The following is a 23142-nucleotide window of genomic DNA, read 5'->3' on the forward strand; positions in this document are numbered from 1 at the left end:
GAGTCAGAGAATGAAAGAGTAATTATAGGGTAAGAGATAGAAAAGGAAATAGAATTTTCGTTTTTATACAGAATAGTCCACTTTAACATAAATTTTAGTTAATTTTTTATTTGGGTAATTTACATAATTGAATTGTTTGACCTCCAAAATTATATAATTGCAACTTTATAAAGTAGAAGACATAAATATATTTTTTTATATCTTTATAGAAATCGCTATTGGCAGTAGCGGTTTACAGAGACACGTAATCCGCTGCAAGCAGCCGCAGATTATATTGGTGGAGTGCAATACAGAATTCGCTAGAGACAGTAGCGATTTATGTTGAAGGAGGCTTGTGTATAACCGCTACTGGCAATAACGTTTTATGTGTATGAGATTACGAGCGTAAACCACTGAAGACAGTAGTCAGTAGCAGTACATGTACTCTAACTATGCATTCACCTGGACTAAACTGTTCCCCTTTTACAAGATCCACTGCTTTATACTCATAAGGAATCCCTATTCATTTCAGATCAATAGAGAAACCAAAATCAAATAAAGTCTACATTACTTGTCCCAAGTTAAATAAATAAATTCAAAGATTAGCATAGAGCTGCAATTTCTGAACTCTCTAGAAATAAAGAACATATTTTTAAGACAAATTTGCAAATCAAAATCCCAAAGCTTTACCTTTGAGGCACAAAGCAAAGCGGATACGCCATGAGCATGAGCTTAACCAATAAGAGTACAACACAATCATGGTAGTAGTAGTAGTAATGGAGAAACTGATTCCTAGTCAGCTACACTCCAATGGTAGATGCTAGATTAAGTAATTTACACTTGAATCTACTTTGCGGTGTTCTTTTTTGTTCTATATGGTCAAACATTTCTACTTTGACAAGTGTCACTGTGTCAAGCAGTTTGACCTTTGACTTATGACACGTGTGAAAATTTCTTATACATATGGATATGGTTGTGGACTAATCTCTACTGTATGAATAATAGATGTGTTTTTTTCTTTCTGCTCTCTTTTTTTAATATGTCTAACATAAGCTCGTTCAAATAGTAAGAATGATTTAATATTTAATATAATTGGACACCTCGACTAAATTGAGTAAATTGTTGCTTAATAAAATTAGATGAGATTGAAAAATAGAATCTATTAAAAATTTAATTGAAAATTAGTTAATGAATCAAGCCAATCTACAAGGAATTACAGTTTAATTAAACCCACGTGACACTGAATTTCATTAGATTGATTTTGTATCATGTAATTGCTTTTTTGCAAACACTATTTATGTATCAAAGTCAAATTTGCAAAAGTGACATTCTATGGGGTTTTTGCCTTTGGTGCAAAAATTCCATCAGTTTAACTAGTAGCTAACTAATCTAATTTAGATTTGTTGAGATTGAATAAACTTTAACATTGTATAAGTATGAGAGAAAAAATATCATATGAAAATGTTAGTTGTGTCTAAATTTAGCTATCATTAAAAAAACAGAGTATATTTTATAAAAAACTAATTAGATAAAAATTAGAAAGTTAAATAGTGTTAGTTCAAATATAAAACAAAAATAAAAAAATTAGTTACCAAATATTTCTCATATATAAATACTAGAAAAAAAAGACAAACTGATCCCTGACGGTCCACAAACATTTAAATAGTTGAGAATTTAAAAATACATTTAAGTTTCTAACCTTTTTAAAATCTGGACAAAATCTGGACACATCAACTCTGAACCTAATTTGTCTTATTTTAAAAACTCAAACTCTTCTATGTGTACATCCATATCAACCAAGTCAGTACAACAAGAGTCACATTTGATTTCTTTTGTTGGATCTGATAGACCAAATAAACATGAAGGATTGATATGCCCAAATTTTAAAATGGTCAGAAACCTAAATGTATTTTTAAATCTTCGAAAATTTAAATGTCTGGAAATCAAAATGTCAAAACCTATTTGTCATTTTCTCTAAATACTATTATTAACACTTTCTAAAATTGTGTTTAACTGTATTAAGGGATTTCAATAATAATAATATCTTAGTGAAATAGGGCAATAAGGGTTAAAAACTCTGTTTCTAATGAAGAAAATCAAGTGCAGTAATCTAAGGCTAGAGTACAAATAATATTTACAATGTATTGTTACAGTAGCCTAACAGAGATGCTTATACAAGAAAGAAAGGACCTAAATATTTCAACACATCCAGTTAAGTAATCATTCAAACTTTTGGCTGAGATTTGACTAAGAAACTTCTTGCTTCATCTTCAGTAACTTCACTGTAAAGTTAAACCAAATAACAAGTTATTGAAGAAGAAACATTGAATTTTAAATGGTCCAACCAAGAAAAAGATAAAAAAAGAAATCACAAAACCTGTCTGCAGCTTCTGATTTGGGGATCAAGGTGATTCCTTTTGAAGAAAGAGAATCACAGAAACCATGAAGGTTCTTCTCTTGACAGAAACTCCAAAGATCGCGAAGGAAATTGTTGAACTGTTTCGGTTCCTTCACAGAAAAAAAAAGTTATCATTGACTCCAAATACAACCAAGAGGAATAATAGAGGAATAAAAATTGGTTAGACATGGAAAGTCATGACTTGGCTCTATGTTGCAAAAGCGAGGAAGATAGATTACCTGCTCATTGATACATCCCTTGCGGAGCGCAGCTAAACATTCCAATGCTTTCGAATTGTTATCGCCTTCGTGGGAATCCTCTATGAGATCATGAATTTTATTTTTCATAGCATCAATTGCTTTTACAACCCAATCTGGATTATCTCTGCGCGCAAACATGGCTTCAAAATCTTGTACAGGAGTCAGATCTCCAATGTTGTCGACTTCAACATTTGACTTATCTTCAATGAGATTCGAAGCCAGAGCAGGTATTTCTCCTTTACTATTTTCCTCACTGGAACCATATCTTTCCTCTCTCAATAAACGCCTTGACTTTTTATGCTGTAAGACAGTTCAATTCAAACATGAAAGATATACAATGTTCGTATAATGTAAAAGAAGTTTGATGTTTTGTATAAACTAGGCACGAAAACACGTCTTACCCTCGGATTTTCCTTTAGTTCAAAAGACCGACGAAATTTTTCTATCACAGATTTGTTTTGTTGAAGGAGCTCATCATCAGGTTCTGTGATTTTCTTGAGCGTATCATCAAGAGGGGGTACTGCAGCATCTGCATGCTTTGACTTGAGCTCAAGATAGCGATAAAAGCGCTGAAAAGATATATGAACATTCTTATGTTAGCTTTATCTCAAGGTTACCTTCCATTTTTGGAGGTGCATATGCTAAATTTGAAATCTCTATTGTACCCTTCAAGTTCATCATGATGCTAACTTTTATACAATGGGGGTAATAGGTGATTGGCTCAGATAAGAAGGATAGCAAGGACAAAGCATTATCGAAAAATTCGGAAAATACAAATTCACAGCCCACAAGCAACAAACATTAGATAAAGAAATCCCATGTCATGAATATCAAAATCATAATATTCTTTAAAAAAATAAATAAGAAAAAAAAAAAGAGGGAATGAATGAAACACAGGAGATAAACTAGAAAACATAAGTGACGGAATTCATGCCTCTAGGACTGGATTTGGTGTAAAATCAGGTAGCAGAACTTCCTCTTTTCCTTGTGGTGCAAGATCAAGCATTTTTACCAAGTTAGCCGCGGCCTCTAGCTGTTGTTCATTTGGCTGTATCGGTGCAGGGAAATTACTGAAAGAAGGGAATTGAAACTCTCGCACATCCTCAGCAAAAGGTAGTACATTGAAGTATAACGAATCAGGCTGCACAGCATGACCATGCAACAAAGGAATAATTTCAAAACAAATCCAGAAATCATGTCAGTGGAAGTAGACCAATTAAAAAATAAATTAAAAAAATAAAAAGAGATGGAAAAAACGCACAATATTTTCCTTATCAGATAGATTGGGCGTCAGGACCCCAATGACGACATTCGCTTGTCCATGTCTCCAAACACAACGTAGTATTGCCACTTTATTCATTTCCTTCATAGCCCTTGCTAGCGAAGAAAGTGCAAGTGTGGCTTTTGTATTTCCTGTTTCAGCTACGAAGACATTGACATCTTTCATGTATTGGTGTCTTTATCGGATGGTTTAGGAGAAAAGAAAAGAAACAGAAGAAACAGAGTAAGAAAATCTCCATCGCCAAATTCAAATCAAATAAAGCATATACAATTTTACCTCAATACATTGGAGGAATCAGTAAATCCTAAAAGCTTCAGACCTTTTTCTGGTTTGAACTTAACAGCATCCCACTCAGCTTGGGATATGGGAACTATTTGAGGCCCATATCGATAACCTTTAATTCTTTGATCTGGCGGGACAACTTTATCAGGTTCTTGAGAACTCTTGTATTCATAATCCACTTTGACTTCATGTGTAGCAAATTTATCGGTTGAAGCAGCCTTATCAGAAAATTTCTTGAGAGTTGGAAACTTTTCTTCTGCTGTTTTCTTGTATACCAAAACCTGTTCAAAACTTAAACATTCAATAATCATGTACATAAAAAGTTTGTAAGTGGCATAGGAACATTAATCACCAAAGTAATGAGATAATGAAAAAAACATGTCAAGAACATAATCTTTATCTGCATTGATGGGCACGGCCAATAGGGCTATGAATATCTCACCTTAATCCTCAGTTTTGGGCTTAATTCAAGATCCCCTTTAAAGATTGTGGATGGAGTTATATTTCGGGTTCTAAGAGCACCAAGCAAAGAAACTGGATTCTCCACATATGTTGACCTTGCAGAAGTTTCTGTTGAAAAAATACGTAACAGTTGATCGTTCTCGTCCATTATTTTCTTATTTGCATCTTGATTAAGCTTTCCTCTCAGAATTATACTTTCCATCCTCATACCATGGACGATCATTTGTTTAGCAATGGTGGTCACTTGTTCCTCTTTTGTTCCTTCAAATGGCTCTTTTATTGGACATTGTGCATTTGTAATAAGACATAGACGCTTCTTTCCCTTGTTAGTTTCTCCAAACTTTTTTATCAGCATATCCATGCCAACAATAATAGCATCAAGAACTAACATCACAGTCAAGGTATTCAAACCACAATATGGCAGTTAATCACTCAAAATCCACCAGCCAGAGTCAACTTACTGCTAGTGAAATGAATGAACTTTCAAAGTAATACTACAGCTGATATCGCTTCAATTTTATTAACAGAAACAGAATAGAGCTCAGGAAAAGATAAACTGAGTATATACCAATGTTTGGAGGTGGGGTTGAACAAATCAATAACAAGGCACAAGTGGTGCAGAATATTACACAGGACAAATCAGGAAAAATTTTACCATCTAAAGTCAAATAGTATGAATGTTTTAGTAAACGGTCAAAATGTTAGAGCATAAAATTCTTTCGTTAAATATATAAATAAATAATTAAAGCTTCCAACGTATAGAATCATGAACTTCATGGATACAATCACCATGTGTAGCTCCTCGAGGCAGTTGCTGTAGAGCCTCAACAATATCTCCCTCCACAACTTTAATATTTTTCAAAACCACAACATGTTGATATCCTCCAACTTCTTCCGTAAGTTCGTTATCAGTATCTGGGAAATTTCGACATAAACATGGGTGAGGAAGGCCTTTGAATCACTTCATGGAAAGAAAAAAATGAATTATCAAATCAAAGAAACGATTTGAAGGAAACTTCCATCAACCCATTTAATTGTAAGCATAATAGTAAAACTCCACGGGAAAAACAAACTCGGTACAGTGAATAAATCAGTGTGAAGATTCTACAAGAATGAGACTGAAACACAATAAACATTGCTACAAGATAATCAAATAAGAACCATGGACTTCTTAGTCTCCATTTTATCATCACAAATAACTAACATCTTTTGGTACAAGAAAACAATGTCACCATTCGATTCTTATTACCAACCCCAATTATGAGCAAAATACTGAATTGCTGTTATTCCTGCATTGCAATTTAGAACTTTATGCCATATGACATGATAATAAACACTAACTGAATGGTGATAATGGTGCATTGTAGGTTTGCATCATAAGGGTCAAAGAGAGCACCTTCTGTTCCAAATAAGACAACACCCACTTCATCATATTTGGTAAAGATCAGCTGCACACTCGTCAAAAGAAGGGGGAAAAGGTCATTTTAATGTTACAGGTTTCAGCTCTTTGAAGACAAACATCAAACACAAGGTGGGCAAGGAATGACAAAGGAGAAATAAATATAGCAACCTTCTTTTCCACAAGCATGGAACAAACTTTTTCAATTTCAGGAATAACAGAGTGCATGGATGGCCCCACATCCAGCAGCAAAACCAAAGCTTCCTGCATTTGATTACAGCATTTACAAGAAAATATACATCTATGCATTCAAAAATAGTGAAAAGTTTAAATTTTTTAAAATGGGGTATTAGGCTTTTCAGTTGGTATAGATTATAGAAGAAAAACCCTAAAATCCTTATAGTGTTGGGGAATGAAAACGGGAAGAAAAATTGAAAACAAGAGAGAAAAGATGGAACCTTGTTTCGAGCCATGGAGAAGAAGAGAAAAAGAATCAAGCTTGCAGAAGAAGGCGTTGAGTTTGAGATGAATGATTCCTCTTCCGGTTTTTTCTTTGTTCCCGCTTCAATATATTTATGAGAAATCACCGATTTAAAATAAAAATAAATAAAACTTTTCGTAGATGTTTTGGGCTTATATTATTATTTTATTGACGGTATAACTGTATGGGCAGTGCTAGGGTGCTGAAGTAAATTTTTTTTAGCATGGCTGAAACGAGGTGTCAATAAGATGAGTTATACGCGTGGTATTATTTTACTTACAAGTGTAGATAAATACCCATTATCAACAAAAACAGACAAAAATATTATCTTTTTTAATTATGTGTTCATGCTTCTAAATTAATATACTTTATTAAATAATTAATCTAACACAAGCCGACACAATCTTACACCCGCTGCTACTATCTCAGTCTTTATCTACACTTGCAAGTAAATAATTCATCTTGTTGACTCATTTCAGTGGATGTTAAAAAAATTTGGAAACATATATTACAATATATAATATTAGTAAATACATATATAAATTATTATTATTGAGCTAATTATATTAATATTAGAGTCTTCTATTTACATATCTTTATTTTATATTTAGTACATCTTCTTTATTTATTTTACAACACATTATCAGCACGAGACTCTGATCAAATTTTAGGAAGACTCAAGTAACAAATTTTCATTATGTCAATGTTCTCTCATCTTGAATTTAATGCTCTTGATATATCTGGAAATAACTATTTATCATGAAAATTAGATGTTGAAATCCATCTTGATTCAATGGATTTTGGAGATACCATTAAAACTAAAAATAATGCATTCCAAAAAGATAAAGTCAAAGTCATGATTTTCCTTCGTCATCATCTTGACGAAGGATTGAAAAATAAATATCTCACAATAAAATATCATGCAGATCTGTGGAAATACCTTGAAAAAAGATATAATAATCAAAAGACGGTGATACTTTCTCAAACCTGATATGTTAAAGAAAACTTTCTCAATCTTCCATGCCTCGAATGTGCTCCTGCAGCAGTAGTATCGAGAAAAAGGATTTAAAAAATATTATGAGTTAATTTCTTACCTTCTTGTTACTGAACGCAACAATGAATTGCTTTTAAGAAATCATGAAGCGCGTCCAGCTGGCGACGCATCATTTCCTTAAACAAATGCAGCAAATCATTACCACAAAAGAGGTAAGTGGCAAGGTTTTGGTAACAAGAAAAATTATTGGAAGGAAAAGGAATTATGTTCACAAGAAAGGATCTCACCAGAAGTGGGATAAAGAAATAAACAATGGACAAAATAAATTAATTGAGGATAAATGCTTTCGTTGTGGTGGAAAGGGCCATTGGTCACATACCTGTTATATCCTAAGGCATCTAGTCGATCTTTATCAAATATCTTTGAAAAAAGACGACAAAGAAAAAGAAACAAATTTCGTTTCAAATGATGCTGTTGAGAATTCCACCGCTCATTATGATGTATCTTATTTCTTTGAGGTTCCTGAAGGAAATATTGGTCTTTTGATCAATGATGGAATAGTTTAATATGTGAGATTGTTAAGTATTCATGTAAATAAATAATGTAAAGAACTCCTTGTTAAGTTTTATTTTCTATGCATCTGAATTTCAAGTATAATGTATATAAATAATGTTTAATAAAATATTTATAAATTTTAAAATTATTGAATGTGTCAAGATAATAATAATAAAATTTTTAGTATATACTATACTTCTTAGAAAAATATTTTTAATCAAGAAAATAATTTTATGTGCATATACTTCTCTTATTTTATTATTATTATTTGTCTTTGAAGAGAATGGCAAGGACATATAGTGAAGATATTTGCCTTGCGGATAGTGCAAGTTCGCATACCATTCTTAAAAGTAATATATATTTTCCCATCTTGTGCCAAAGAAGAATATGTTAATACTATTATTGGCTCAGACAATGTAATAGAAGGCTCCGGAAGAGCTATAATTTTGTTTCTTGGAGGAACAAAATCCATAATAAATAATGCACTATTGTCTACAGACTACAAAGTCTCTAAGAAACTTGTTAAGTTTCAAAGATATTCGCCGAAATGGATATCATATTGAGACAATGAATGAGAGAAATCATGAGTACTTATGTATCACAACTCATGATTTAAATAAAAATGTTATATTAGAAAAATTACTCTCACTCTCATCTGGGTTATATTATACCTAGATTAGTGTAATTGAATCACATGCCATTGTAAACCAGAAGTTTACTAGCCCAAATGAATTCATAACTTGGCACGACCAATTGAGTCATCCGTGAACAACCATGATGCGGAGAATTATTGAAAACTCCTATGTGCATCCACTAAAGAACCAGAAGATTCTTAAATCTAGTGAATTTTGTTGTGCTGCATGTTCTCAAAGGAAGTTAATTTTAAGGCCATCACCAGTAAAGATTGAATTTGAGTCCCATGGATTCCTAGAAAGGATTCAAGGCGATATATGTGGACATATTCATTCACTATGTGGATCTTTTAGATATTTTATGGTCCTAATAGACGCATCTTCGAGATGGTCACATGTGTGCTTATTGTCTTCTCGCAACCTGGCGTTTGCGAGATTACTTGCTCAAAATATTCGATTAAAAGCACAATTTTCAGAAAATCCAATCAAAGCAATTCGTCTTGATAATGCTGGTAAATTTACTTCCCAGGCATTTGATGCTTATTGTATGGCTAATGGAATAAGTGTTGAACATCCAGTAGCTCATGTTCACACACAAAATGGGTTAGCAGAATCACTTATTAAACGCCTCCAATTAATTGCTAGACCCTTACTTATGAGAACAAATCTCCCAAATTTGGTTTGGAGCATGCTATTTTACATGTTGCAGCACTTATTCGTTTGAGGCCAATGAGTTACCATCAGTTCTCTCCTATGCAATTAGCTTTTGGCCAGCAGCCAAATGTTTCCCATTTAAGAATATTTGGGTGTGCGATATATGTTCCCATTGCACCACCTAATTTCACCAAAATGGGACCCCAAAGAAAACTGAGGATATATGTTGGATATGATTCTTCCTCTATAGTAAGGTATCTTGAGATGCAAACTGAAGATGTATTTAAAGCCCAATTTGCGGATTGTCAATTTGATGAATAAAAATTTTCAACATTAGGGGGAGAGAATAAGCTTCCTAAAAAGGAACTTAATTGGAATACATCATCCTTGATGCATTTAGATCCTCGATCAAGGCAATGTGAACTAGAAATTCAAAATATCATGCATTTGCAAAGAATAGCAAATGAATTGCCTGATGCATTTTCTGATACAAATAGAATAACCAAATCTTATATACCAGCAAAAAATACCCCAATTTGAATTGATATCCCAGTTGGACAAATTGCCATTAAAACAAATTCACGCCAGAAGTGTGGCAGGCTTGTCGGTTCCAAAGACAAAAATCCTCGAAAAAGTAAAGAGGTAAATACTATTTCTGTTGAAAAAGACATAGTAAAGACACATGCAGTTGTCCAAAATTCTGATATAGTTTTAACGCCAGAAGACGTTCAGGTACCTGAGAATTGTGAAAATGACGAGATCTCGATAAATTATGTCTTTACAGGAGAGAAATGGAACCGAAATAAGACAATTGTCAATGAAATATTTGCATATAATGTGGCATTAAATATCATGCATGAAAGTAAGGGTCTTGAGTCAAGATCAGTCGAAGAATGTCGACAAAGGAATGATTGGTCAAAATGGGAAGAAGCCATGAAGGCTGAGCTAGACTCACTTGCAAAACGTGAAGTCTTTGGACCTGTAGTCCGTACACCAGAAGATGTAAAACTAGTTGGATACCGATGGGTATTTGTGAGAAAATGAAATGAAAAAAATAAAGTTGTGCGCTACAAAGCCCGACTTATGGCACAAGATTTTTCACAAAGGCCCGATATAGATTATGAAGAAGCGTATTCTCCTGTAGTGGATGTGATAACATTGCGTTATTTGGTCAGTTTATCTACATATCATAAACTACATTAGCATTTAATGAATGTGGTAACAGCCTACTTATACGGTCATTAGATCGTGATATCTATATGAAAGTCCTTGAAAGACTAAAGATATCTAAATCGTCCAATGAATATTCACATGGATTATTGTAAACCCCGAATAATTAGTGAATAATTAGTTAATAAATTAATTATTAATCAAAATAATTAGAAATGTGATTTTTATAGTTTAGTATGATAGAGAAAATTAAAATAAAAATTTTGACACTAGTTTTAAATAATTTGGCCCAAGATTGGGCCAAACAGACCAAACTGGACCCGTATTGAGCCCAAGGCCCAATTCAATCACCCTTTAATGAAGGCAACAACCTTCCTTCCCCAGCCAAACACCACACACACTGAAAAAACAAATTTGGGGGAAGAGAAGAAGAAGCAAACCCTTGTCCAATTTCAATTCTCAATAACTTTCAATCCGGAGTTCCGATTGACGAGCCGTCAACGACCACGCGTTCATCTCAAAATTCTCTACAAAATCCATTGAAAAATTTGGTAAAAAACTTTTTTTTTGTGTCCAGCCTTTTCCTTCTATTCAGATTTCATTTTTGGGTTAATGGGTATTGAGATTTTGTGTAATTTTGGTATTTAGAATCAATTTAACTTGGTGGACTTGCCAAGTCTTGTCCCAATTTTTTGTTGGTTAGATGAGAATCCTAGAATCTAGTTAATTCTTTAATTTTGTGTGTTGGGTATTAAATTTTGGATATATACATATGTGGTGATATCAAATTAGGTGTATATATATAAATTGAAGCTTGATTTGTGGACACTTGAGACTTGGTGGAGGTTGAGTATCATTGTTTTGAAGATCTTGGAACCTTGAGGCTGTGTTTGTTGCCTTTGGTCTTGTCTCGGGTAATACGTAGAAATCGGCCAAGGTATGATTTTGGTTTCTCGTATTTAATATATAATGTCTTGTGAAAACTTAGGTTAGATGACCATAGGCTAAGAATGAATATACGAGGGTGTAAATTACTTAGTGCCTTGTTGATAATTGTGAACCAAGTTGAATATGAATTTGTTGTTTAATGTTGAGAATGAAAATTTGAATGTTAAATGATGATTTAATGATGGTTGATAAATTGAGAATAATGAATGTGTATAAATGATAGATTGTTGATGGCCTTCTTGAGGTTATGCATGAGAATTGTTTAAAATTGAGGTATGATGAGATTAAGCAATGGAAAGGGAGGTTACTTGAAAGTAAAGGAAGGTCTAGAGTAACCAAATTGAGATGTTAATGATAAGATTGGGGATGATTGTGTGTGGCCGGAATGGTCGAGATGTGTGTGTGGCCGAAATGGTCGAGATGACAAGGTCTGGGTGCGATCTCGCTTGCGTGTTAACTTGAAAATATGTTCGGATGGCAAGTTGAGAACAGAAGTTTCCTCTCTTGTCGTGATGAGGATGTGGGGAATATGGAAAGGCACTCTCTTTCGTATTGTTTCTCCCACATTCTTCTCTGGTTGCAAGGTGGAAAGGCACACTCCTTCGATGTGGAAAGGCACTCTCCTTCGTATATCCTCCAGGAGAAGGTGGAAAGGCACACTCCTTCGATGTGGAAAGGCACTCTCCTTCGTTTATGATCCTCTTGGACATGCGCAACCTAGAGACAAATGTCTGGGTTAGCTACCAGATGTGTCGGGTTCTGGCGATTTAACCGACACGTGAGCTCACGGCCAGTAGGACAGGGTTGCATCATGTTGCATTTGTTTGCTTTGTTTAGGTGTGCATACTTGTTTTGGTCTGCCTATCTGATAAATTAGGTATAACTGGTAATTGTGATACTTGCTGTAACTGTTATTTAAATATATTTGCCTTGTATTTCCTTGTGTTTGTGATTATATTTTTATTTTGGGTACTTTGGTGGTGGACTGATAATAATGATAAATTGTTTTGAAAAGGGCCAGAGACCGGGTTGAGTTTATTTGGGCCGGAGGTCGGGTTGAGTTTATTTGGGCCTTAGGCCGTGACTGGTTGAACCAGTGGTAAAGGTTGGTTAACAAGGATTTATTAGTAAGCGGTAAAATGCCTTAGAATGTTATGTTAGGTAAAAGTGGAAGCAAGGGTTAGAGTTTTATTGTGACTTGGATACCTTAGAGCGTTATAACCGAATTTTATGGTTTAGTTATTTCCTTTAAGATTATATCATATCTGAGTGTCGGGGTTCTAGGATCGCCTTCACCTTTTCCGGGACCTTATTTATTATATATGTGGGTACCTTAACCATACTGAGAACCCCTAGTTCTCATCCCATATAATATTTGTAGTTTTTCAGATGCAGGTTGAGAAGCACCACTCTGTATTTTGGAGACGCTGATGAAGCGAAGAACTCTTGGAACTCAGGGTCATATCTTTGTTTATATTTATGTATGTATATAGGATCTCCACCTTGTATTTTATGTTTATCCCTCTTAGAGATTGACTCGGAGAAATAGGTTGTCGTTTTTCTACTTTGTGTCATTTTGTGATCCTCTTATATATATATACTGTATATTCTGGATTTATTAGTAAGCGGTAAAATGCCTTAGAATGTTATGTTAGGTGAAAGTGGAAGCAAGGGTTAGAGTTTTATTGTGACTTGGATACCTTAGAGCGTTATAACCGAATTTTATGGTTTAGTTATTTCCTTTAAGATTATATCATATCTGAGTGTCGGGGTTCTAGGATCGTCTTCGCCTTTTCCGGGACCTTATTTATTATATATGTGGGTACCTTAACCATACTGAGAACCTCTGGTTCTCATCCCATACAATATTTGTAGTTTTTCAGATGCAGGTTGAGAAGCACCACTCTGTATTTTGGAGACGCTGATGAAGCGAAGAACTCTTGGAACTTAGGGTCATATCTTTGTTTATATTTATGTATGTATATAGGATCTCCACCTTGTATTTTATGTTTATCCCTCTTAGAGATTGACTCGGAGAAATAGGTTGTCGTTTTTCTACTTTGTGTCATTTTGTGATCCTCTTATATATATATACTTGTATATTCTGGCCAGTTTATCTTCGCGAACCAAATTGGAAGCTTTGTTAATTATATCTTTGACACTCCCTTTTTATTATTCATATACATATCTCTTACGTTTCTTCGTACGCAAGTTTTCGTTTACGTGAGTGTTACGACTTTTATTTTAAACTTCCCTTCAAAGGCTCCTAGTTATAGACATTTTTCACTATATTATATATATAATTTTACTCTTAAAGGTCGTAATACCTCACCACCTCTGTCTTATGACTTAAGCATAAGATTTTATGTGGTAGGGTGTTACATTATGGTATCAGAGCAGTTCGTTCCCATAGAGCCTGGGGGATGGACTGACTATGCTTCTGAGAATACTCTGGTTGTGTGTACATGCTATTTAGGATGTCTACTTGACATATATAGCATAAATTTTCATGAGCATTATTTTTAGAGATTCGAAGTACTAGAATTTAGATATTAAGATTGATCACCTTAATATCAATTGTTCGATGTGAACAAGACCCAAATGACATCTCGTGAATGCGAGCAAGATAATACGGTTGATTCTTGGCTGTTGATGTGCAAGCTACTGTTGAAGGAATGGAGTGGATAACTTGGGAATTGTGATGGAGGCGATAACCGATTAGATGGTAGAGACGACCAGGGATTAGGACTCGTGTAGTTGGGGTGAAGGTCGATTAAATTCAAGGAGTGTTCGGGAAGAGTAAGTAAATAATTAAGAATCTTAGTGACTTATAATCAGAGTAACACTGCGAAAGCACAGTGATTTTGGTGACTCTAGAGTTGTAATGATGAGAGGACGAAGTTGTGGGGTGTGAGAATGATTCAAGGATTAACACAGGATCGAGCAATGGAAAGTGAGAATGTGTGGCTTAGGTTATAACAGATTAACTCAGAATAAGATATTAAGGAATCGTTTAGTAAGTGAGACAGCCGAGAAAGAATTGAGATTAATTTCATCTAGAGAGAACCCTTGAAGGGTAAGAAGTTTGTACTCGTCAAGAGAGTTAAATGAAGCTAAGAGTGAGACAAACGAGTTTAGCTTAGACTTGAATTGGGAATAGGGTATTAAATTCATGTTGGAGAATGACGAAATGAATGGTAAGAGATCGGTTGAATTTGAGGGAGCGTATATGGAAAATTAAGAGCAAATTTTCGAGGACAAAAATTTCTGTTAAGGGGTAGAATGTAAATCCCGAGTAATTAGTAAATTATTAGTTAATAAATTAATTATTAATCAAGATAATTAAAAATGTGATTTTTATGGTTTAATATGATAAGAAAATTAAAATAAGAATTTTGACACTAGTTTCAAAGAATTTGGCCCAAGATTGGGTCAAACAGGTTGAATCGGGCCCATATTAGGCCCAAGGCCCAACCTAATCACCCTTTAATGAAGGCAACAGCCTTCCTTCCCCAGCCAAACACCACACACACGCTGAAAAAACAGATTTGGGGGAAGAGAAGAAGAAGCAAACCCTTGTCTAATTTGTCACCAAAAAAAAAAACCTTGTCTAATTTCAATTCTCAAATAACTTTTAATCCGGAGCTCTAATTGACGAGCCGTCAGCGACCACACGTTCGTCTCGGAATTCTCTACAAAAATCACCAAAAATTTGGTAAGAAACTTTATTTTCATGCCCAGCCTTTCCCTTCTATTCAGATTTCATTTTTGGGTTAATGGGTATTGAGATTTTGTGTAATTTCAGTGTTTATTAGGATCAATTTAACTTGGTGGACTTGCCGAGTCTTGTCCCAATTTTTCACTGGTAAGGTGAGAATCTTAGAATCTAGTTAATTCTTTAATTTTGTGTCTTAGGTATTAAATTTTGTATATATACATATGTGGTGAAAATACGTGGAAATCGGCCAAGGTATGATTTTGGTTTCTCGTATTTAATATATAATATCTTGTGAAAACTTAGGCTAGATGACCATAGGCTAGGAATGAATGTGCGAGGGTGTAAATTGATTAGTGCCTTGTTGATAATTGTCAACCAAGTTGAATATGGATTTGTTGTTTATTGTTGAGAATAGAAATTTGAATGTTAAATGATGATTTAATGATGGTTGATAAATTGAGAATAATGAATGTGTATAGATGATGGATTGTTGATGGTCTTCTTGAGGTTATGCATGAGAATTGTTTAGAATTGAGGTATGATGAGATTAAACAATGGAAATTGGAAAGGGAGGTTACTTGAAAGTAAAGGAAGGTCTAGAGTAACCAAATTGAGATGTTAATGATGAGATTGGGGATGATTGTGTGTGGCCGGAATGGTCGAGATGTATATGTGGCCGAAATGGTCGAGATGGCAAGGTCTAGGTGCGATCCCGCTTGCGTGTTAACTTGAAAATATGTTTGGATGGCAAGTTGAGGACAGAAGTTCTCTCTCTTGTCGTGATGAGGATGTGGGAAATATGGAAAGGCACTCTCCTTCGTATTGTTTCCCCCATATTCTTCTCTAGTTGCAAGGTAGAAAGGCACACTCCTTCGATGTGGAAAGGCACTCTCCTTCATTTATGATCCTCCTGGATATGCGCAACCTAGAGACAAATGTCTGGGTTAGCTACCAGATGTGTCGGGTTCTGGCGATTTAACCGACACGTGAGCTCACGGCCAGTAGGACAGGTAAGGATCATGTTGCATTTGTTTGCTTTATTTGGGTGTGCATACTTGTTTTGGTCTACCTATCTAATAAATTCTATATAACTGGTAATTGTGATACTTGCTGTAACTGTTCTTTAAATATGTTTGTCCTGTATTTTCTTGTGTTTGTGATTATTTTTCTCTTTTGGGTACTTTGGTGGTGGACTGATAATAATGATGAATTATTTTGAAAAGGGCTGGAGGCCGGGTTGGTTTGATTTGGGCCTTAGGCCGTGACTGGTTGAACCAGTGGTAAAGGTTGGTTAACAAAGATTTATTAGTAAGCGGTAAAATGTCTTAGAATGTTATGTTAGGTGAAAGTGGAAGCAAGGGTTAGAGTTATATTGTGACTTGGATGTCTTAGAGCGTTATAACCAAATTTTATGGTTTAGTTATTTCCTTTAAGATTATATCATATCTGAGTGTCGGGGTTCTAGGATCGCCTTCGACTTTTCCGGGACCTTATTTATTATATATGTGGGCACCTTAACCATACTGAGAACCCCCGATTCTCATTCCATACAATATTTGTGGTTTTTCAGATGCAGGTTGAGAAGCACCACTCTGTATTCTAGAGACGCTGATGAAGCGAAGAACTCTTGGGACTTAGGGTTGTATCTTTGTTTAAATTTATGTATGTATATAGGATCTCTACCTTGTATTTTATATTTATCCCTCTTAGAGGTTGACTCGGAAAAACAAGTTGTCGTTTTGTTAATTATATCTTTGAAACTCCCTTTTTATTATTCATATACATATCTCTTGCATTTCTTCGTATGCAAGTTTTCTTTTACGTGAGTGTTACGATTTTTGTTTTAAAGTTTTCTTCAAAGGCTCCTAGTTATAGACCTTTTTCACTATATTATATATATAATTTTACTCTTAGAGGTTGTAATACCTCATCATCTCTGTCTTATGACTTAAGCATAAGATTTTGTGTGGTAGGGTGTTACAATTATACTCAATTAAATTGAAAAGATCTTTATATGGTCAGAAGCAATTTGGACGTATGTGGTATAATCATCTTTCTAAGTATCTGGCCAAAAATAGATTTAAGAATGATGATATCTACCCATGTATTTTCATAAAGAAATCTGCATCTGGATTCATTATAATTGCTGTGTACGTTGATGATTTAAATATCATTAGAACTCTTGAAGAGATTCCAACAATTATAAAAACTCTAATAGAAGAGTTTGAAATGAAAGATCTTGGAAAGACTAAATTTTGTCTCGACTTGCAGTTCGAACATACAAAAAATGAGATCTTTATTCATCAAACAACATACACAAAAAAGATCTTGAAGAGATTTTATATGGATAAGTCACATCCGTTAAGTACCCAATGATCGTAAAATCTTTGGATGTGGAAAAGGATCAATTCCGTGCTAAGGAAGAAAATGAAGATATCCTTGGTCCTGAAGTACCATATCTTAGTGCCATTGGAGCGCTAATGTGTCTTGCTAATAATACAAGACCCGATATATCATTTGCTATGAATTTACTAGTAAGATATAGTTCCTCTCCAACCAGAAGACCTTGGAATGGAATCAAACAAATCTTTCGATATCTTCATGGAACAGTTGATATGGGATTGTTTTACCCATATGGATCCAAGTCACAATTAGTTGGCTATGCAGATGCTGAATACTTGTCTGATCCACACAAAGGGGGATCTCAATCAGGATACCTGTTCACATATGGTGGTATAGCTATATCATGGAGGTCCACGAAACAGACGATAGCATCAACCTCCTCTAATTATGCTGAAATACTAGTGATACATAAAGCTAGTCGCGAGTGTTTTTAGTTCAGGAGTTTGATCTAATATATTCTGTCATCATGTGGACTGATTGATCATAAGATAGCTTCAACTGTCCTGTTTGAAGATAATACAGCAAGCATTGCTCAACTTAAAGGTGGATACATTAAAGGTGATAGAACAAAGCATATTTCTCCTAAATTCTTCTTCACTCATGATCTTCAAAATCAAGGGACAATTGATATCCTCATATCCAACAGATCCGCTCAAGTGATAATTTGACATATTTATTTACAAAGTCACTCCCAAAATCCTCCTTTAAAAGATTGGTACATCATATTGGGATGCGTCGATTTCGAGATATTAAATGATGTCGACAAGAGGGGGAAACTATACTTTTTTTCCTTAGTCAGGTTTTTTTCCATTGGGTTTTTCTTGATAAGGTTTTTAATGAGGCAGTCCCCATCATAAAGGATATTATACTCTTTTTCCTTCACTAAAGTCTTTTTTCCATTGTGTTTTTCTTTAGTAAGGTTTTAATGAGACATAATCTTGAATGGTCATCCTAGGGGGAGTGTTGTGATAAGGCATGAGGTGGATGCCCATTAATGTTTGGGCGGCTAACTTTTCGATTTGAAAAGTTTGGACTATCAAAGGAAGACTAAAGTTAATTGCATCTGAAACTTTAATTTTTGTACGCCTATAAATAGAGAGTCTGATATAAAGAATAATACACAATAATAACAAATATTCTCTCTCTTTATACTGAATACTTCTCTCTCTTTATATATATATATATTTTACAATATATAATATTAGTAAATACATATATAAATTATTGTTATTGAGCTAATTATATTAATATTAGAGTCTTCTATTTATATATTTTTTTTATATTTAATACATTTTCTTTATTTATTTTACAACAAAGATGAAATTGTAGAAGCAAAAGTTTATAATAATTTTTACTTTAAAATATCTAAATTCAAGGTAAAAAATCATTTACGCAATGTAAAAATAAAAAATTAAAGAAACAATATTCCCCAAAGAACTAAAAAAGTTAATTATTTCGTATGTCCTCTAACGTTTCTCTTAAAAAAAATTAATGATGAGACTCCACTTTTCTATCAACAATTTTCTTTCCTAAATTGTGTGATTGATAAAATACACACTTTTATAGAGTTGTAAAAGGATGCTTTTTCTACCAAGAAGTAATAGTTCAAATGGCATAGGGTGTGTTTGGCAAACACGTTGGAGAGGAGAAAAGTCCGTTTGAGCTTCTTGAAAGTTTCATTTCCTGAAATTCGTAGCTTCTGCGTTTCACGTTCATGGTTGTGATTGCCATTAGAAAATTGGGTACAAAATTTATTTTATTTTTACCAACCCTACCCTTCATTTTCTTCTATAAGAATGATACCAATAACTATTACCTGTTCTTTGTAGTTCTTTCTAGTTCCTACTTCTTCATAGTTTTTTCGTTCCAACCATACGGCGCGTTGCTTCCGGGCAACGACCTAGCTTTAGCGCAATAATGTCTTTGATTCATGTCATGGGGGTTCGGCTATATTTTTATGTTGGTTGCCGAAGACCTAACACAACCCTCCTCCTTTATCCGGGCTTGGGACCGGCTATGTACCGCAAGTGTAACATAGGCGGAGTTTTGATTTTGTAGGTATATAAAAAAATTTATTTAAATTCATGTTTCTTTTAGTAATTTTTCATCTAAAAGTGATTTTAAGTAATATAATCCAAACAACATTTATTTTACTATAATCAATTTTGATATAAAGATTGCCAAACATAAATCACGTTAACTCAAACTTACTTATCATCAAAATCAATTTTGTAAAATCAATTTTATGCAAACTCCCGTTTGCAAACTGTAATCCAAACACACACATAATCTCCCTATACTTAATTAAGAGATTGTGGGTTCGAGTCTCCATATCTTCGGTAAAAAAAAAAAAAGATGCTTTTTCTAAAATATATTAGCATGCTTTTTCTAAAATATATTAGCATTGTTAATTTGTGAGTTTTTAATTTGAATATGTAACCAAAAGAAGTGTTGAACTCGCGTATGGGGAGGAGGGGTGCTTCACCTCGTTGTGGGATCAGATGAAGCAGAACTCGGACCCTGCGAGTTGTGTCCGACCATGCAATTTGTGAAGCAAAATTTCATGACCAAAGAACTCGCATGGTCCGAGTTGTGTACTCTGAGTTTTTTCAATTTTTTAACACAAATCGGACCCTCCGATTTGTGTACTCTGAATTTTTTTCAACTTTTTCAACACAAATCAGAAGGTCCGATTTGTGTACTCCCACAATTTAAAAAAACACCAAAAATTATCATGTTAAAATATATCACTTATTTTGCTTCCATATCAAAATTTTTTTGCCTTAATTTGTTATGTTTAATAAGTCAATTCATATTTATTTTTGGAATTCGAATTCCTACACTTGCTTAAATAAATTAGGCATAAAATTCGATACTTTCAGAACGTTTGGATTATTAAATGGTCCAATAACAAAATATTTTTTTAAGTTTTTTAATAATTAATAAATAGTCTTTATTTAATTTTAACTACAACTTAATTTATAACACCTTAACTTTTAGTACTTCATGATCGCACTAAAAGCTCAAACGTTACTTACCTCTAAACCTTTTTATTCTATACTATTTTTATTTAATATTGAGCATTCGCGAATACGAACTGAAACTTTCACCAAGAAAATGAAGAGTCGGTACTTTAAAACATTTAATCACAAAATCATATATATCCGCATAGCATTATATACATAGACTTACTCAAAGATCCTCAAATATAATTTCTACCCTCTAAAAACTAAAACAATAAATGACGAGGGAAAAATAAAATCTAACAACTCAACTTGTAAACATAATCTTCTATGCTCTTGTAGTTCTGCACTAAACCTTCGCACCTGTAGCTGAAAGGGGTGGAGATAGGGGTAAGAATTGGAGAGTTCTTAGTAGGCTCGGGGTGTATAGTTAAGTTCGTTCCATTATGTTCCCAGTCAATAATAACAGTCAACAAAGTATAATCCAAATAAGCAATTACATAACAAGAAATCCAATCACAAACACACACAATCAAAGAAAACACAATCACAAACAAATATGCGTAAAGAAGTATGATGCATGTCTAGTCCTATACAGGCCATGAGTTCATGTGTCGGTTTATTGCCCGATTCCCGACACTGGTTCTGAGATAAGCGTTTCATACCGCCGTCCTTATCTCAGCCAACATCCCCTCCATGAGCGTTACGTATCGCCGTCCTCATGGGAGAACCTTTCTTCCAGTCTCCAGTGAGCGTTACGTATTGCCGTTCTCACTGAGCCGTCCTTATAGTATCAAGTGAGCGTTACGTATCGCCGTCTCCACTAGACACTTGGCACTAAGGCCCAAACAGCATTCAATTTCTTTTCAATCTTTGCTCTCTACTCTACTGCGGTAGAGATCCCTTTAGTTAATACATTCTTTCATTCCTGCCATCTGCTCTCTTGTGGCAGAGGTTCTTTAAATTCTTTTAGTATTTGCTCTCTACTCTCCTATGACAGAGGTCCTTTAGTATTTTTCTTTTATTCTTTTAATTCTTTTGTTCTCGGTTATTTATTGAATTATATTTTCACTTAACTCAGTAACCTTTATCTGAGTTTGGCTTCCAGTATCATAACCTCTGTAAGAAACCTCTGTCTTACAGGTGCGACTCTCTTGAGTCGATGTATGCAAACATAACATCTGTAAACAACCTCTGTCTTATAGGTGAGGCTCTTTCTAGTCAATGTATGTATTGATAACCTTTGTAAGCAACCTCTGTCTTATAGGTGTGACCATCTCTAGGAGTGGTTGATGTATCTCTGGAAAGTGAATCTCAGTGGGCTCACCACCATATCTTTACTTATCTCATTTTCTTTTCGTTCTTTCTTTCTTTCTTATCTTTCTTATCATTTTACAATATAATTTATCCTCGCATCATTTCCTCGTCTTTCCTTAAGTGTCTTATGAAAAAGAATTATAAGGTACTTTAATTAAGTCTACGTTTTTCAAAGCTTTTAAGACCACTCGGTTGCTTTTCTCTAACTTAAATTTTTATTAATTATTTTTTAAATTATGAATTTTTTAATATTATATTTTTAACCTTAATATTTTATAAAACTATATTTGAACCCTCACTTATTTTCATATTTATAAAAATAACCCTAAATTTTTATAAAATACCTATTTTTACTCTCGTACTTTATTTATTATCCAGAATCTTATATAATTACAAAATGTACCTCAATTTTTATATACAAACACAATATTACCCTTCAAGAATAAAATGTAATTACTAATCTTTTTTTTATACCAAAACCGAAACCCTTAACCCTTTCCTTTCAAAATATTACTTGTATTTTAATCCATTTTCGAGTCTTTCAGTTACCGATTTTTCTCAACTTTTAATTTAATTTTTCAACCACCAAATTTTATCATTTTTTCTCAAAATACCATATCACAACAGTTTCAAAATCATTAAAATAATCACATCTGAGCTGTTCTTTATAGCCAAACTAACAAATCACAAGTAACAATAATAATTCAACATAAACTCATTTAAACTCAAACAATAGTCATCAAACCAATAATCACACATCAAGAATATATTTAATTCATATTAAAATTACCAAAATCCTACCTTCGTATGAAATTAAATCAACGGGACTTCCAAAAAAATTTTTTGACCGAACTGCTGAAAAAGAAAACGGTAGAAATTTTTTGTGCCTTTTAGAACTCCAATTGACCGAACTCAAGAGAAAAAAAAGCTACATTACTGTCAACTTCTATCGAATAAAAGTAACACTAATGTGTAAAAAAAGAAAAATATTTTTATAGATTAAATTTTTTATTAGAGTTACGAATCTTAAAGATCGAAGCTGAAAAATTAAGGAAGTCACGGTTTCCTCCCTCACCCACCGTCTCTCTTTCTCTTATTTTCCTTAAGCTTAGTTCGGTGGTCAAATTAAAGAAAGAAAGGTGATTGATAATAATTTATAGCCAAGTGTTATTAATTATTAAATGAAAGAAGTATATGTGTCATGATCATGTATATAATTTCATGCATACAAGCCACATTTCATTC

At 33.8% G+C, this 23142-nt stretch overlaps 1 protein-coding gene across 2 annotated transcripts; it reads right to left on the reverse strand.

Annotated features, from left to right (window-relative positions):
* Positions 2042 to 6832, reverse strand: LOC107625970 (ATP-dependent DNA helicase 2 subunit KU80). Of its 2 annotated transcripts, XM_021116324.1 has the most exons (13): positions 6728 to 6832; positions 6521 to 6562; positions 6234 to 6326; positions 6060 to 6111; positions 5447 to 5578; positions 4644 to 5047; positions 4196 to 4482; positions 3899 to 4094; positions 3572 to 3778; positions 3039 to 3206; positions 2617 to 2937; positions 2357 to 2487; positions 2042 to 2261 (listed from the first exon to the last, which is right to left on the reverse strand). In XM_021116324.1, the coding sequence occupies exons 2-13, from the start codon at positions 6533 to 6535 to the stop codon at positions 2204 to 2206; spliced, it is 2064 nt and encodes a 687-aa protein (XP_020971983.1). In that variant the 5' UTR covers positions 6536 to 6562; positions 6728 to 6832; the 3' UTR covers positions 2042 to 2203. The 2 variants fall into 2 exon arrangements, with proteins under 2 accessions (XP_020971983.1, XP_016184209.1); XM_016328723.2 differs by lacking the exon at positions 6728 to 6832 and having other exon boundaries at positions 6521 to 6670.

This window comes from Arachis ipaensis, chromosome B02 (genome assembly GCF_000816755.2).
Source record: "Arachis ipaensis cultivar K30076 chromosome B02, Araip1.1, whole genome shotgun sequence".
NCBI classification, from domain to species: domain Eukaryota; kingdom Viridiplantae; phylum Streptophyta; class Magnoliopsida; order Fabales; family Fabaceae; genus Arachis; species Arachis ipaensis.